The sequence below is a fragment of the Taudactylus pleione genome, unplaced genomic scaffold (genome assembly GCF_031769625.1).
Source record: "Taudactylus pleione unplaced genomic scaffold, aTauple2 ptg000216l, whole genome shotgun sequence".
NCBI classification, from domain to species: Eukaryota; Metazoa; Chordata; class Amphibia; order Anura; family Myobatrachidae; genus Taudactylus; species Taudactylus pleione.
In genome coordinates, this window is record NW_028284618.1 from 7,636,669 (window position 1) to 7,653,248 (window position 16,580).

The following is a 16,580-nucleotide window of genomic DNA, read 5'->3' on the forward strand; positions in this document are numbered from 1 at the left end:
AAGGTATCTTTATTAAAGATAAATCGATAGGTCTGGCCATTCTGTCCTGTTGTGGAAAATTGACCCCCATCCCCAAAAGGGGAGGGGGATTGAGGTGGTGGAGGTGTGCTACTATTAGAATGCTTGTAATGTCTGGGAGCATAGTGATTTTACCTGGTGACATTGTACACTGTACATGTAATTTCATGTATCTAGGTAACACCATATGCCCTATGAGGGATGCAGTCAGGATACCGGCGGGCGCTATCCCACCCGCCGATATCCTGACACTTACATCCCGACATGGGGCTAAAGATAGGCATCGAAATCCTGACGCCTATCATTAGCCCCACTACGGAATCCCGACACCCGGCATACCGAACGAAGGTATGCTGGGTGTCTTAGCATCTAGCCACAGGGGGGGGGGGTTAGGTTTAGGGACCCCTGGGGGACTTAGGGTTAGGGGAGGTTAGGCTTAGGCACCACTAGAGGGGTTAGGCACCCCTCGGGAGGGTTAGGTTTAGGCACTAACGGGGAGAGGTTAGGCACCCCTAAGGGAGGGTTGGGAGAGGGGAGGGTTAATGTGCTTACCGGCCCCAGTTGGGATTTGGCTCCTTCTGTCTTTTTCCGTGGATGATTTTTGGGGTTCCCTGCGCCCCAGACGTGAACCCCTTAGTGTTAGGGACTGCTAGTAACAGAGAAGCCGTGACGTGGCCTAGCAGCTTCCCATGGATTTGCAAATGCATGCAACCAATATCTCTGAATTTCTATCACCATATAGTCTTCATGTATTGTTGCAGGTACAATTCAGTGTGCTGAGGAACAATAGGGGGTTAAAACCCCCCCTTTTTTTCTACTTGGTATGACCCCTCCCTTTCATGCACCTGAAGAGTACTGCCATATTGATTTGAGCACCTGCCATTTTCTGTTTGTTGTTATATGAATGAATGAGCCAGCATTAGGAGGGCATGCTGGTTCTAGTTGGAGTTCCCAGGGGTGACTCCCAGGTAAGCTGGCACTCAATTTGGATGCATTTATATTTGTGCCTTTATCATGAGGCCTTATAATTGATAAATATATTACTTGTGGGGTTAGCGTTTGGGCGTAGGGCCTCCAGGGCTACTCTGGCTGGGCCTCTTCAGGGCATCACCACTTAATACACAGTGTAATTTTTTTACATATTTTAACCCTTTATTCAACACATTAATTATTCTCACACATCTATACTTTACACTTCACTGTCACCCTTTTTCTTTTTTTCGTGTGATGCCCTGGGCTGGACCATTTTTGGGGTGCCCTGCGCCCGACATGAACCCCTTAGTGTTAGGGACTGCTAGTAACAGAGAAGCCGTGACGTGGCCTAGCAGCTTCCCATGGATTTGCAAATGCAGCAACTAATATCTCTGAATTTCTATCACCATATAGTCTTCATATATTGTTGCAGGTATAATTCAGTGTGCTGAGGAACAAAAGGGGATAAAACCCCCCTTTTTTTCTATAGGGTTAGGGAGGGGGTGAGTGGGGAGGGTTAGGGTACTTACCTTCAGCTGTCGGGATTTCGACCCACCGGCCTGCTGCTGTCGGTATTTGATCCGGCGGCTAAACAGCAGCTGGCATTACATACCGATTCCCCTTATGGAGGTAGGAGTAAATTGAACATTATACAGCAATGTCATACCAATAATACCAGATTAGTTAGACAGATGTGTGTGGAACATGCAGGGGATGTGATTGTATTCAGATTTATTGGCCTTGAACATGTTCTGATACCTCTGTAGTGGGTGACATACACAATCAGCTTGCAGAAAGAGTTAGGTTGGTCCATTAGACTATGATCTGCAGAGCCCATTGGCTTAATTATGTATTTGTCTTGATATTATTAATTCTGGGATCTATGTAAGTGCCACTTCAGTTCATTCCTCGCGTACAAACCTTGAAAAAATCCAATTTGGAAAATTATTTGCCCCATCCTGTTTCTTATATGGATTAAAAAAAAAAAAATCTTAATAAAGAAAAGTTTCAACCTCCCGTTTGTACCCGGTAACCTGCTGTCTGTCTGTCTGTGCACCAATACTTTCTGCACTGGGGCTCTCGGCTGATTTACGCTCTAAATCAGATGTAGACGCAATGCAGATATTTACGCAGTTGAGCGACTATCGAGCAACTGCGCATGGGTCATGTTCTCACTGCGCACGAACCACAATGCCTTAGCTATGCCGCTTACAGTGAGGATTTGATTGACATTCAGGAATCATTGGGAGGCGGCTACGGGGAGTGGCCGCAAAAAACGCGGGCCAGTCTTGACCATTTTCACGGCGTGTATCTGCCTACATCTGCGATTCCGCACGCAGAAAATATGGCACCAATGCCTCAGTTCCGTCGGCCATTCTGCACTACTGTAGGGTTACTCAGATGGTCGATTATCGGAGGTTCTGCGACCGCTGCTGCGCATTTCGACGCACATGCTTGGATCTGCGAAGCCGCCAGTTGACGTCTCCATACATTTCCCAACGGCTAACTCATTAGCATATTTTCACATCAGCTGCGTACAGGATCACAGGTGCGACTGTATTAGCATCCATATCTGAATATGGCCCCTAGTAATCCACCGAATGAATCGCAACCTGCCCATTGGATAAGCACAGCGGTCTCACTAGCCAATGTTTAGTAATACAAGTTATTGTCTGTAGTATTAATGCAATTTTCACACTGACCTAGTGTATTCTAATGCTGTAGTTCAGTGGTTCCCAAACTATTTTGAATCACGGCGCCCTAGAGTATCAGCATTTTTTCCACGGCACCCCTAGGCCAAAGGATTCTTATTGAAAAATGTAAGAAAAATTATTCAATTAGGTCATTTGTGTTCAGCTGTTATTCTTAGGCTCATGTATGTGGTGGTGGACAGGGTTGTGCTCTGGTTGTCCACATATCTTATGATTGGCACCACCAAACACAGGTTTTTCCTACTACATTGGCCATCAATATCTTGATCTAGTTCTGGGCCACCAACCCGAGGCTCCTTTGCAAGTACCCCGAGAGAACCCAGTTTGGGAACCACTGGTGTAGTTTATACCAATACATTCTAAAAACTTAACTGGACATATAAAGGGGTCATCCACCTTCAGATAAACCTTTTTTCAGTTTGTGCAGGGCTTGCTCCAACTAATGCCAAAAACATTGATTAACCTTTGCGGCTTACTTCTGTACTGCTAATTAAAATGTACTCTCTGTACGGAATTGGTATGTAATGCCAGCGTCTGAATCATATACCGACACCAAAAGACAGAAGGAGCCAAATCCCAACTGGGGCTGGTAAGCACACTAACCCGCCCCTCTCCCTACCCTAACCCTCCCTTAGTGGTGCCTAACCCTAACACCCCCTCCCTGCACCCTAAACCTAATCCCCCCTTTCTAAACCCTAACCCTCCCAGGGGGGGTGCCTGACCCTAAGTCTCCCTGGGGGTCCCTAGACCTAACCACCCCCCCCCGCGACTAGAACCTAAAACACCCATCTTACATTCGTTCAGTATGCCAGGTGTCAGGATTTCGTAGTGAGGCTAATGATAGGCGTCAAGATTTCGATGCCTATCTTAGTACAGTCGGGCTTGCAGCGTCGGGATATCGGCAGGCGGGATAACGCCCGCCGGTAACCTGACTGCATCCCCTCTGTACTGTAATTATATCCAGGGAACTCTTTCTACCTGTTGTCAATCAAAATATACCACTCTTCCCGATTACAGACCTGGTTAAACAAAAAATGAAAATAAAAAAAGCATTGTAATTAGTATAACTTGCAGGAGGGCACATAAGTAAAACAAATAACATTTTTCATGTGTTAAAATTAATTACGTGTGAACTTAGAGCGTGTAGGAAGCTCATGAGATGTGCTGGAAGTAATTCAGTTAAACTTTTCAAGCAATAAACTCTTTTAGAATTGATTTAAAGTAAAAGGAGAACCACGTTTGACAAGCACACGGAGAATGCATGATAAAATGCTGCAACGTCACGCTTTAATCTCCTTATGAAATGTCAGCACATACATGCAATCAGAGCCAGCTAATCTGCGTGCGTCACATTTCCTAAACCCATTCCTTCTCCCGCAGGATGACCTCTATTAGAGCCGTCCGTGGCACACACGTCAGAGGGAGACATGGCACGCAGGAAGGCAATTTGTGCTTATATCAAGGGGGCAAATAACATTTCTTTTTGGTGATATTTTATGTAGAGTGTTACGGCAGTGTGAATTCTTCATGTATTACAGATGTACGTTCAGGAATAGGAATATGATCATGGTGATGTAATACAACAGTCTACCATTTTATTAGTCTTTATACAGTGTCAAAACTTTTTGAATGCTGACAAAAGTAATGGGCTGATTCATTGCAACACACTTTAATAAATGAGGATCTTTCAAGTAAAATCTGTCAAATAAAAATTCACTTTTACACAAGGAAATATTACTCATTACTCAAATAATCCAGAATAATCCCAAAATGCTGTGCTACACATACAGGCATTCCCTGACACATTTCTGGCATGCCCTAACAGCAAAACTGTGTTACGAGATGCTGGGATGTGTAGTTCCACACTTTGCCTACCCTTGCCATAGCCTACTACTATAAACAGGTAAATGGTACTTCCCTCTGCATACATTCACTTCTCATAGCTACTACAGTACTTTGCGTAGCTGCTCTTTAAGTCTTGGTCCTGCATAATTGAAGAGGTTATGCACAAAATATGTTAATTAAGGGAGGTTACACATTACTTAAAAATATAATGTTACTGTGAAATGTATGTGATTATCCCCTCTTGCTGCTCTTGTGCACATTTTGCTGATGACGTGTGTATTTGCAGTTTGGTAGAAAAAGTATGATGTACAGTATCAAAGCAGACAATTACAGTATGTGGACATGCACCTAGGAGGCAGCTACAGTATAACAACACCTCTACTTATGCTGGGTACACACTTGAACGATATAACATTTAACCTAGAGTTGAACGATAGATTGTTCTACCATCGGAGGGTGTGTACACCCGTTATGTCTGTGAACATCTGACTGTCTGTACGGCCGACCATAGAAGTAAATTAATATGACGTCACAAGTGGGCGGGCATCTGCAAATGACTGCTGGCCACACACATCAGACGAACGATTGGTAAGTGTGTATGCACCAACCAATCATTAGATAGGTTGTGGGTCAGCCAGGTGTCTACCCAGCATTATACTCATTCTAGGTGTTATTATTCCCACCCTGATGTTTGCAGCACGTTATCTATTGCATTAAATGGTCCCTTTATGAACTGTTCAAAGCACATTTAATAGATATTTTGTTTAGTGAATGTTCTACTGCTCCAATAGGCTTCAGGTTGGTATTTTGTGAGAATAAGATGTTGTGACTTCTATTTTATCTTTCTTTTTACAGAGGTCCAGAAAGCGCTGTGCCTTATTAGGTCTTTCCCTGGGTACTCGGTTTCCTACAGGAGGTTAGGGATGGTTAGAATCCTCCCATGTGAATACTCGGTTAAACAAAGCAAAAATAAAAGTAGTGATATTGTGTCTGTGACTTTTTTTTCCCAGCATTTGAGTGGAAGCGACAATGGTAAAATAGGATCCCTAGGGCAAGGTGTTTCCCCCGTGCCCCTTATAAGGCTCATCAGACCCCCCCCCCCCCCCACATGCCCTTCATATAGCATCAGACCCATCCATATGCCCATTTTGTGCCATCAGACATCGCCACATGCCCTATTTGTACAGACTCCTCCAGCATTAAGTGGTCAGGGGGTGCGGCAGGCGATACAGACACAGCTGCACTCATTACGCACAGTGAACTGCTAAACGCGGGATGCATTTCGGAAGCCGACGGAGGGAATCCCGACCGCTGGCTTCCCGACTGTCTAATCCCGGCAAGGGTTAAATGACAGGCGTCGAAATCTCGATGCCTGTCAATTTACCTACGCTGGGAGCCCAGCATCCCGATCAAAGGTAAGCCGGACGCTGACAGCCGCGGGGAGGGGGGGGGGGGGAGGGTTCCCGGGAAGGGGGACTTAGGGTTAGGTTTAGGCTAGGGAAAGTGAGGGTTAGGGTTAGGCACCCCCCCCCATCCCGGGGACTTAGGTTTAGGCGGCGAAGGGGGGGGTTAGGTTTAGGCACTTGGGAGGAAGGTTAGGGTTAGGCACCCCTAAGGGAGGGTTAGGGGGTAGAGTTAGATTAGTAAATACCTACCTCGGACGATCGGGATTTCCTCCTCTGCCGGGATGCCGCTGAACGCAGATTCCCGATGTTTGAGACCCGTTCTGGCCCCATGGGTCACCACAGCCGGCCCATGGTACGCAGAATAACCGCCTGTACATTACTATGCCTGCGAGGATTGCAATTGCAAAGCTGCCTGCGTGCAGCTTTCAATCACGATCCTTACAGAATCAGGCCCAGTGTCCACATGCTGTCTATGGCAATGGGCTGCATGCGGCTTTGCACAGGAGTGGGAGAGATTCCAATACCCCCCCCATCATCTTAGTGCTGTTTGTCTGCCAGGGATCACATAGACAATCGTGGCCCTGGCAGCGCCCCCTGGCACTTCCTGCATCAGGAGCGCATGCTCCACTCACTATGACCCTGGTGGGCGCTTATTTTGATGATGCAGAAGAGCATCATCATCCAGACTCGGCCACTTCCCACCAGGACCGGCGCAGGTGCTGAAACTGGTACATATTTTCAGCTTGGGGAGCGGCCGCACCCCCTGCACCTCCCTTGGCTACGCCACTCAGGATCGCTCTGAACAAAAGTGATTTCTAAATACCGTGTGCCATGTAGATAAGGGAATGCGACACTATTTTCAATGACTATAACTTTGTATGGCAGGATTACTGTAAAACAGTTTTTTTTATATGACTGATACATAAAAGCCACATATGGAAAATAAACATAATGTGATACGAATATCTGTGAAGGCGTATATAATTAAATATAAAAGTGTAACAGTTACAAACACACATAGCTAATAATGTTTTGTTTTTTTGTCCTCAAGCATGATTATACAGTAAGTAAGGCAAACAAGGTCAATACTATTACGGTCTTAAAAACCTTCTTGGCTGTCCCCTGACGTGATATGCCAAGGAATAAATAGGAATAACCAGGCACATGCAGAGATCGGCAGTGAAATCTTAGCACCTATCGATAATCTATTTATTCTTTGCTGCCAAAGGCTTGCGGCTGATTTTCTTGGATTTGTCATTGTTCTTCTTTGGCGGTTCTGGGTTTGCCTGCATGTGTCTTCCGTAGAGGCTAAGAGACGGAAATGAGGGAACAGATATTATATACACACAGAAGAAAAGCAAAACATTTATTAAAGACTAAAACAGTAAATTGGTCATGAACAAGTGCAAGAAAATTATACTATACAAATTAAGCTAATCAAAATAAATACACTATAATATATATAAATAATTAAAAAAGAAAAAAAAGTTATATATATATATATATATATAACTTTTAACAGAAAATAGAATGTCATATATATAACCATCTGGGGTGCTATATATATATAACTTTTAACAGAAAATAGAATGTCATATATATAACCATCTGGGGTGCCCTTGGTATGTGCCCACACCATTTAGAAAAAAAAATAAAAAAAAATTATATTTATTTTATAAAAATATATATATGATATCCTATTGTCTGTTAAAAGTGTATTAAATACCATGTAGACTTTTTATCATTGCTATAGACTAAAAGTAGTAAAATGTGTTACAATTGCATAAGGTTATGGGATAGCTGACTTTAGTATTAGATGGAATTTCTCACTGGTACCACAGGCCCAGCCACAATACGGGCTTCTGGCATGCCCTGAGAGGACAGAGAGGCAAGTCTCCATATCAGTCTACAGTGTGGAATGGGAGGGGGTGGATGGCTGAAATAAGAAACAACTGGGAATACATAGAGGAAAAAAATATGAGTAAGGATTGCACGACGTGGAGCTGTTACTAAGGGTGGAAACTGATGGGCTGGCGGTTTGCGGGGACAAAATACAGTATTTACTAAGCATCAGTCTTGACTGTGTTTTAAAAGCCACCGTCGATGCCCATCAGTTTGTAAACTCTTAGCCCCCTGTAAATCTGCCATAAATCCACCGCTGTTTTCCAATCCCTTGGAAAGGTTCTCTTTGGTCCATGTAGGCATTGTCTTTGGCAATAAAACCCCACTGATAAATGTCGCATAACCGCTTCCTATGGATGACATGCCCATTACAGACTATGCCAAAGGAGTGAATGGGAGCATCCTGATTGGTCACAGCATGGGAGTTGCCTGGTGGTCCTCCAAGTGCCAGCATGCCTGACAACCCATAAAAGTGGCACTCACAAGCCCTAGCTGAAGGCTGGCGAACCTTACAGTACCTATACCACTGGCTGCGCCAAAATTACCCAAATTGTTTTTTCTTTCATTATTTTAAGTAAAATCCCTATAATTAATCCAAATAAGAATAAAATTCACTAAATAAGATGCAGTTTTACTGGCTATTCCTTCCAGAAACATCTATACAACAGGAACCTGCAAATTAACTTAATAATAGCCTAAATTCTACTTTCTAATTGCACAGGCAGCTCACAAATGACAACACGCTACATGTGGCCTTTGTGTAAAGATAAGCTGACCGTCTTTTCTTATGGGTTGTGCTTAATCACTGAAAGATATTATGCAGACATAAAGCATCATACTAATACAATCTGTGGCATCTGTGCAAAAGAAAATGTTATTACATTTAAAGGGGTTATCCCCAAAACATACCTATAAATACTTTGCTTGTATATCTCCTCCTGTAACTTTTTCAAGAAGCATTGCTTTAACGTTGTAAGTTTTTTTTTTAGCCATGTGTTTTATCATCAAGTAAAGAATGTTATTGTAGTTGCCTGGATACGGCACAAAGAGCATTAGCTGCCAATGCAGAACTGGGTCATATCCCGGGGTAACACAGCCAAACAACTCTGCCTGGCAATATACTGTATATACACGAAGGTAAAAAGCACCGTAGGAAGCTAGGAAGAAATTGTACTATATTTAGTACATGAGGTCACATACAAGCAAATACATTGCAGTGATTCACCATGTGGATTTTTGGATAGTGGTAACTTACCTCCCAACATTTGGGAGTTAAAGATCGGGACCCCACGCACCCCAAAGGTGTGTTCGCCCAAACAGAGGTGTTACCATCACTCTTGGGGCATGCCTAGCACTCCCTTAGCATCTAGGCTGTGCCCTGGGGTTCACCCCCAGCACTGGGACAGGGGGCAGCGCCCAAAATGAGGGACTGTCCCGCTGCAATCGGGATGGTTGGGTGGTATGGGCTAGGAAACACATGCAACGCACAAACATGGGAGAATGTACAATCTTCACACCGATAGTTTGGACTTTAACCTGTGGCCGAAATAAAGTAATATAGCAATGCTGCCTACTGTGCCACAGCGCTGTCCAGGGGGATTACAATTGATCTGAGATCTCAAATAGAAATACTTTTACTACATATAGAGGTTTCATTCTCACTGTATAAATTACATAACGTATTAGAAGTGAGAAGGTTAATATTTGCACATCACCAGCAGTACTGGCACACGATGAAGACATTAAACGGTGCAGCGTAAAGTTTTGCCTGAATACCCGAGGGCTGAATAATGTGACAGAATAATGCTGTCAGGATTTTCCCCAGCTCTCCCCGCATGATGGATTGTACAGGCACCGCTATCAACACATCAATGCCACATTAATAAGTAGTACTGATTGCATGTTGACAAAGCATTCAGCAATTAGAATAGCGGGCACTTGGGGCAAACCTGGCTTCATGTGTCCTGGGGAGACGGCACGTTACATGAGTGACTGTTCATAAAACTAAATGGAAAAGATAAATATTTGTATTAAAGCTTAATCCAGAAGGTCGACCTGAAAATATGAACATTTTACCGGATTGTTTCAAAATCAGGTTATTGATTGGTGCGATAACTTTATCTACTATAGGTTTAGATGCATCAGACCAGAGCCGTAACTAGACTTTTTAGTGCCCTGTGCCAGAGAGAGCATTGGCGCCCCCCCATTTTTTAATCAGAGGCATAAGATAGTGCACCTGAAAAAGGGCCACGACCCCATGGGGAAGGGCCATATAGGGGAGGCCAGGAGATGCTGGGGACAAAAGAAGAGGAAGCTGCAAGTGAGAAGAATAATAATCAGGAAAATTGACAGGCCCAAACAGCGCCCCCTGATCTGTGGTGCCCTGTGCGCTGGCTGGCCGCACTACCCTAGCTACGGCCCTGACTAAACAACACTTGCAGCTGACAGTTACTACGAGTACAGAAAGCGCACAATATTCAATAGACAGGTCCTTCTCCAAATATAGAAAACAGATTTTTACATTCACGTCCCTACTGTACATTCAACACAAATAAAGGGGAAAAAACAAGGTTTGAGAGCATTTCAGCATTACGAAGCCGTTAAGAAGAGGGTCAGGTAGCTGCTTATCAAATGTCATTTGACATATTAAAGAAAGCCAAGCCCAGGGTGACAGGTACAAGCCATGAATTAGTGGTATCTGACATAAGAGTCAGTGCTACCAGTCTGTCTCCTGGCTCCTGTCTGCATCACCAGTATGTCACATAACCACTTCAAGTGACCGACTGCTATTTTGTAATGCAGAGTTTTCTATTAATATATCACATGATCATATTTGTGCTTGAGATGTACAAAATGGTAATACTAATACATGGTTTAAAGTCTATTTTTATTCTGAAAAATAGATTTGCAATATAATGGAATTCTCTATACTAGTTTCAAGACAATAGTGTGTGCAATACAGCTGCAGGCTGTGTCCAGGGGTGGAGGAGTGAAAGCATTAATTACATCAAATTCCTCCTTAATAAAAGGAAGCAAGATTAATTCACTAATGTGGTGCAAGTGGCTGAGCTGTAATTGGATACTTGCGGTCATTAGTCTGAATTTGCACTGGAACTGACTAAAGCGAATACTTTATTGGACACAATGCAGTTTCTTTTTTTTTCAATAAGTTACACATTCTCAATGACACAACTAACTGTCCTGGTAACCTTGTGGCACTATGCTGAATGAGTAGTGGTTACTACTTTGCTGGCCCCATGAATAAGTGCGACTGTCCCACACCCTGCACTCAGTATAATACAGGTTGAGTCTCCCATATCCAAAATGCTTGGGACCAGGGGTATTTTGGATAACGGAATATTCCGTATTTTGGAATATTTTCATATCATAATGAAATATCTTTGGAATGGGACCCCAATATACACACAGAATGCATTTGTGTTTTATATACATGTTATACACACAGCCTGCAGGTAATTTTATATAATATTTTCAATATTTTTGTGGCTCAAGCAAAGTTTGTGCACATACATGAAATTCAGTTATGTTTCATATACACCTTATACACACAGCCTGAAGGTAATTTTATACAATATTTTTAATAATTTGTGCATTAGACAAAGTGTGTGTACATTGAACCATCAAAAATCAAAGGTTTCATTATCTCAGTCATGCTAAAAATATTCCGTATTTCGGAATATTTGGATATGGGAGACTCAACCTGTAATAGCATCTAGCAGTATAATAATAGTGTCTAGCAGTAAAAATAGGTATATGACATCCCAACATTTCATGCAAAGAATATGTACAAAGTGACATACATCACAGGGTGGCATACTGTACCCACACTGTACATCACAGGGCGGCATACTGTAACCGTACATCACAGGGCGGCACCCTGTACCCACACTGTACATCACAGGGCGGCATACTGTACACATACATCACAAAGCAGCATACTGTACTCATACTGTACATCACAGGAGGGCATACTGTACCCACACTGTACATCACAGGGCGGCATACTGTACACATACATCACAAAGCAGCATACTGTACCCACACCGTACATAACAGGAGGGCATACTGTACCCGTACATCACTGGGCGGCATACTGTACCCACACTGTACATCACAGGGCGGCATACTGTACCCACACTGTACATCACAGGGCGGCACACTGTACTCACACATCACAGAGTGGCATACTGTACTCATACCGTACATCACAGGAGGGCATACTGTACCCACACCGTACATCACAGGAGGGCATACTGTACCCACACCGTACATCACAGGAGGGCATACTATACCCACACCGTACATCAGAGCGGCATACTGTATCCGTACATCACTGGACGGCCTACTGTACACATACATCACAGGGCGGCATACTGTACTCATACCGTACATCACAGGGCGGCATACTGTACCCACACCGTACATCACAGGAGGGCATACTGTACCCGTACATCACTGGGCGGCATACTGTACACATACATCACAAAGCAGCATACTGTACCCACACCGTACATCACAGGAGGGCATACTGTACCCATACCGTACATCACAGGGCGGCATACTGTACCCATATCGTACATCACAGGAGGGCATACTGTACCCATACCGTACATCACAGGGCGGCATACTGTACCCATACCGTACATCACAAAGCAGCATACTGTACCCACACCGTACATCACAGGAGGGCATACTGTACCCATACCGTACATCACAGGGCGGCATACTGTACCCATATCGTACATCACAGGAGGGCATACTGTACCCATACCGTACATCACAGGGCGGCATACTGTACCCATACCGTACATCACATGGCGGCATACTGTACCCACACCGTACATCACAGGAGGGCATACTGTACCCACACTGTACATCACAAAGCAGCATACTGTACTCATACCGTACATCACAGGGCGGCATACTGTACTCATACCGTACATCACAGGGCGGCATACTGTACCCATACCGTACATCACAGGGCGGCATACTGTACCCATACCGTACATCACAGGGCGGCATACTGTACCCATACCGTACATCACAGGGCGGCATACTGTACTCATACCGTACATCACAGGCGGCATACTGTACTCATACCGTACATCACAGGAGAGCATACTGTACCCATACCGTACAATACAGGGCGACATACTGTACCCATCCCGTACATCACTGGGCGGCATACTGTACTCATACCGTACATCACAGGGCGGCATACTGTACTCATACCGTACATCACAGGGCGGCATACTGTACCCATACCGTACATCACAGGGCGGCATACTGTACACATACCGTACATCACAGGGCGGCATACTGTACTCATACCGTACATCACAGGGCGGCATACTGTACCCATACCGTACATCACAGGGCGGCATACTGTACCCATACCGTACATCACAGGGCGGCATACTGTACACATACCGTACATCACAGGGCGGCATACTGTACACATACCGTACATCACTGGGCGGCATACTGTACTCATACCGTACATCACAGGGCGGCATACTGTACTCATACCGTACATCACAGGGGGGCATACTGTACCCATACCGTACATCACAGGGCGGCATACTGTACCCATACGATACATCACAGGGTGGCATTCTGTGCCCATACCATACATCACAGGGTGTGCTGTACCCATACTGTACATCACAGGGCAGCATTCTGTATCCATACCGTACATCACAGGGTGACATACTGTACATCACAGGGCAGCATACTGTACCCATACCGTACATCACAGGGCAGCATACTGTACCCATACCGTACATCACAGGGTGGCATACTGTACCCATACCGTACATCACAGGGCAGCATACTGTACCCATACCGTACATCACAGGGCAGCATACTGTACCCATACCGTACATCACAGGGTGGCATACTGTACATCACAGGGCAGCATACTGTACCCATACCGTACATCACAGGGTGGCATACTGTACCCATACCGTACATCACAGGGCAGCATACTGTACCCATACCGTACATCACCGGGCAGCATACGGTACCTACTGTACCCATACCATACATCACAGGAACAAGGATTTAAGTAAGCCTACATCCACAGAAGATCTGTGGTTAGTTCTCCAAGATGTTTGGTACAACCTCCCTGCCGAGTTCCTTCAAAAACTGTGTGCAAGTGTACCTAGAAGAATTGATGCTGTTATGAAGGCAAAGGGTGGTTACACAAAGTATTGATTTGAATTAGATTTCTCTTCTGTTCATTCACTTTGCATTTTGTTAATTGACAAAAATAAACTATTAACACTTCTATTTTTGAAAGCATTCTTACTTTGCAGCATTTTTTCCACACCTGCCTAAAACTTTTGCACAGTATATATATAAAAAAAATTAAATAGGGGCACTACAATTCCTATACATTACAAAACCATATATTAGGCCATAGAAGAGTAATATAATCAGCAGAGTACACCATCTCGATAGTACTTTTCATAACATTTTTAACTGAAATCCTTTCTCCATGTAGGCAAATTTAAGACGGTTCATTGTAGTTTTCAGCTTGGGATTGCCCTGGCTCTCTTCATGCCAGATCTTACTGTAGCAGACGTCTTGTATCCATGAAACAACTTTACACACTGAAGGCCTGATTCAGCAAAGAAAGGCACGGATGCAGACGCACACAATCGGCCGATGTTTGCAGTCTGCACATGAGTCTTGGTCGCAGTGCGCATGCGCGAACCGCTCACTGCAACCGCAAAAGCAAGCGCCCTGAATACGCAGACCCAGGGATAAGTGATTGACAGGAAGTACCGTTTGTGGGTGGATACAGGGAGTGGTCGCACCCCGTTACAGGGGCGTGCATATATTAGCCACTGAGATGATGGACGCAGCCTGGCGTCCCTCTGCGTGCAGGAAGTCTCAACTCCTGCGGCAGGGTCAGGTCTGCCTTTAGCCTGCGTGCTGCTCCGATGTTACTCGATGTTCCATCAGCCTTGCGCATCAGTACGGACGTTAGCGGACGGTAAAGGGGGCGGCATAATGTAGTGCTGGGCGTCTGCATCTTTGTGCTGCGATTGCCGTGCGTATGCAATCAGTAGCATATTCTCGCAGCTGCTGGGCGAGTGCATCTGCATCCGTCCTTGCTGAATCAGGCCCTGAATCCTTAACCACTTAAGTGACGTGATCACATGGGATGCAAACGCAGCCAACTGTGCTTCAGCTGACAAGGTGCAACTGCACCACCCCGCTGTGTTTTTGAAGAGGAAATCTGTTCTACACATGTGCATAACGGGTCTCCTCTGACTCCCCGGCGACCCGGCAATTTCTGACTGTACTCATACCGTACATCACAGGGCGACATACTGTACTCATGCCGTACATCACAGGGCGATATACTGTACTCATACCATACATCACAGGGCGGCATACTGTACCCATACCGTACACCACAGGGTGGCATACTGTACACATACCGTACATCACAGGGCGGCATACTGTACTCATACCGTACATCACAGGGCGGCATACTGTACCCACAACGTACATCAGCGCGGCATACTGTACCCGTACATCACTGGGCGGCCTACTGTACACATACATCACAGGGCAGCATACTGTACTCATACCGTACATCACAGGGCGGCATACTGTACTCACAACGTACATCACAGGGCGATATACTGTACTCATACCATACATCACAGGGCGGCATACTGTACCCATACCGTACACCACAGGGCGGCATACTGTACACATACCGTACATCACAGGGCGGCATACTGTACTCATACCATACATCACAGGGCGGCATACTGTACCCACAACGTACATCAGCGCGGCATACTGTACCCGTACATCACTGGGCGGCCTACTGTACACATACATCACAGGGCAGCATACTGTACTCATACCGTACATCACAGGGCGGCATACTGTACTCACAACGTACATCAGCGCGGCATACTGTGCCCGTACATCACTGGGCGGCATACTGTACACATACATCACTGGGCGGCATACTGTACTCATACCGTACATCACAGGGCGGCATACTGTACTCACAACGTACATCAGCGCGGCATACTGTGCCCGTACATCACTGGGCGGCATACTGTACTCATACCGTACATCACAGGGCGGCATACTGTACTCATACCGTACATCACAGGGCGGCATACTGTACTCATACCGTACATCACAGGGCGGCATACTGTACTCATACCGTACATCACAGTTGCTGGAAAAAACATCAGTTGAATGGTTAAGCAAAAATTATTATGTAAGTAGAATATGTACTGATGTCAAAGGAATTATTGTTTAGTAGTTCCCGATTACACAGGATAAAGGTGACATTAGTGAATGTGTCCTTGTTTCAATGGAGATATTAGCCTCTAGTCTGGGCCTTCATGGATGAGACAACTCATGAGTCTCCCTATATGGACAACAACTTGTGATTAGAAAAGGCTGGAAACTGTACACAGCTGCACCAACTCCTTCACAAGCTGATTGTGGTTGCAGGCAAGGATGTACAGTGAGAGAGTTTTAGAAACTGAATAAACTGGTTCTCTTTAAAAATTCTGGTGCCAGTGTTTTATCCCTTCCCTTCATTTCCACTTTCAGTGACGTGAGCATTGTTTCTGCAAATGTACCATAACTTTTACTTCAAGTAAGTCTTACGCTTCATAAATGACCATTGGGGGAGATATAGAAAGACTTCTAAATAGTG

At 44.9% G+C, this 16,580-nt stretch overlaps 1 protein-coding gene across 3 annotated transcripts in view; it reads right to left on the reverse strand.

Moving 5' to 3' along the window:
* Nucleotides 1-4,275: 4,275 nt before the first annotated feature.
* The window catches only part of RSU1 (Ras suppressor protein 1), a 163,643-nt gene continuing 151,338 nt past the window's right edge, over nt 4,276-16,580 (reverse strand). For 2 of the 3 annotated variants that reach the window (XM_088478659.1, XM_088478658.1), the window contains exon 9: nt 4,276-7,261. In XM_088478659.1, the coding sequence (XP_088334785.1) occupies nt 7,159-7,261 (103 nt within the window). In that variant the 3' untranslated portion in view covers nt 4,276-7,158. The remainder of the gene's footprint in view (nt 7,262-16,580) is intronic. The other variant, XR_015879290.1, reaches the window with a different exon arrangement.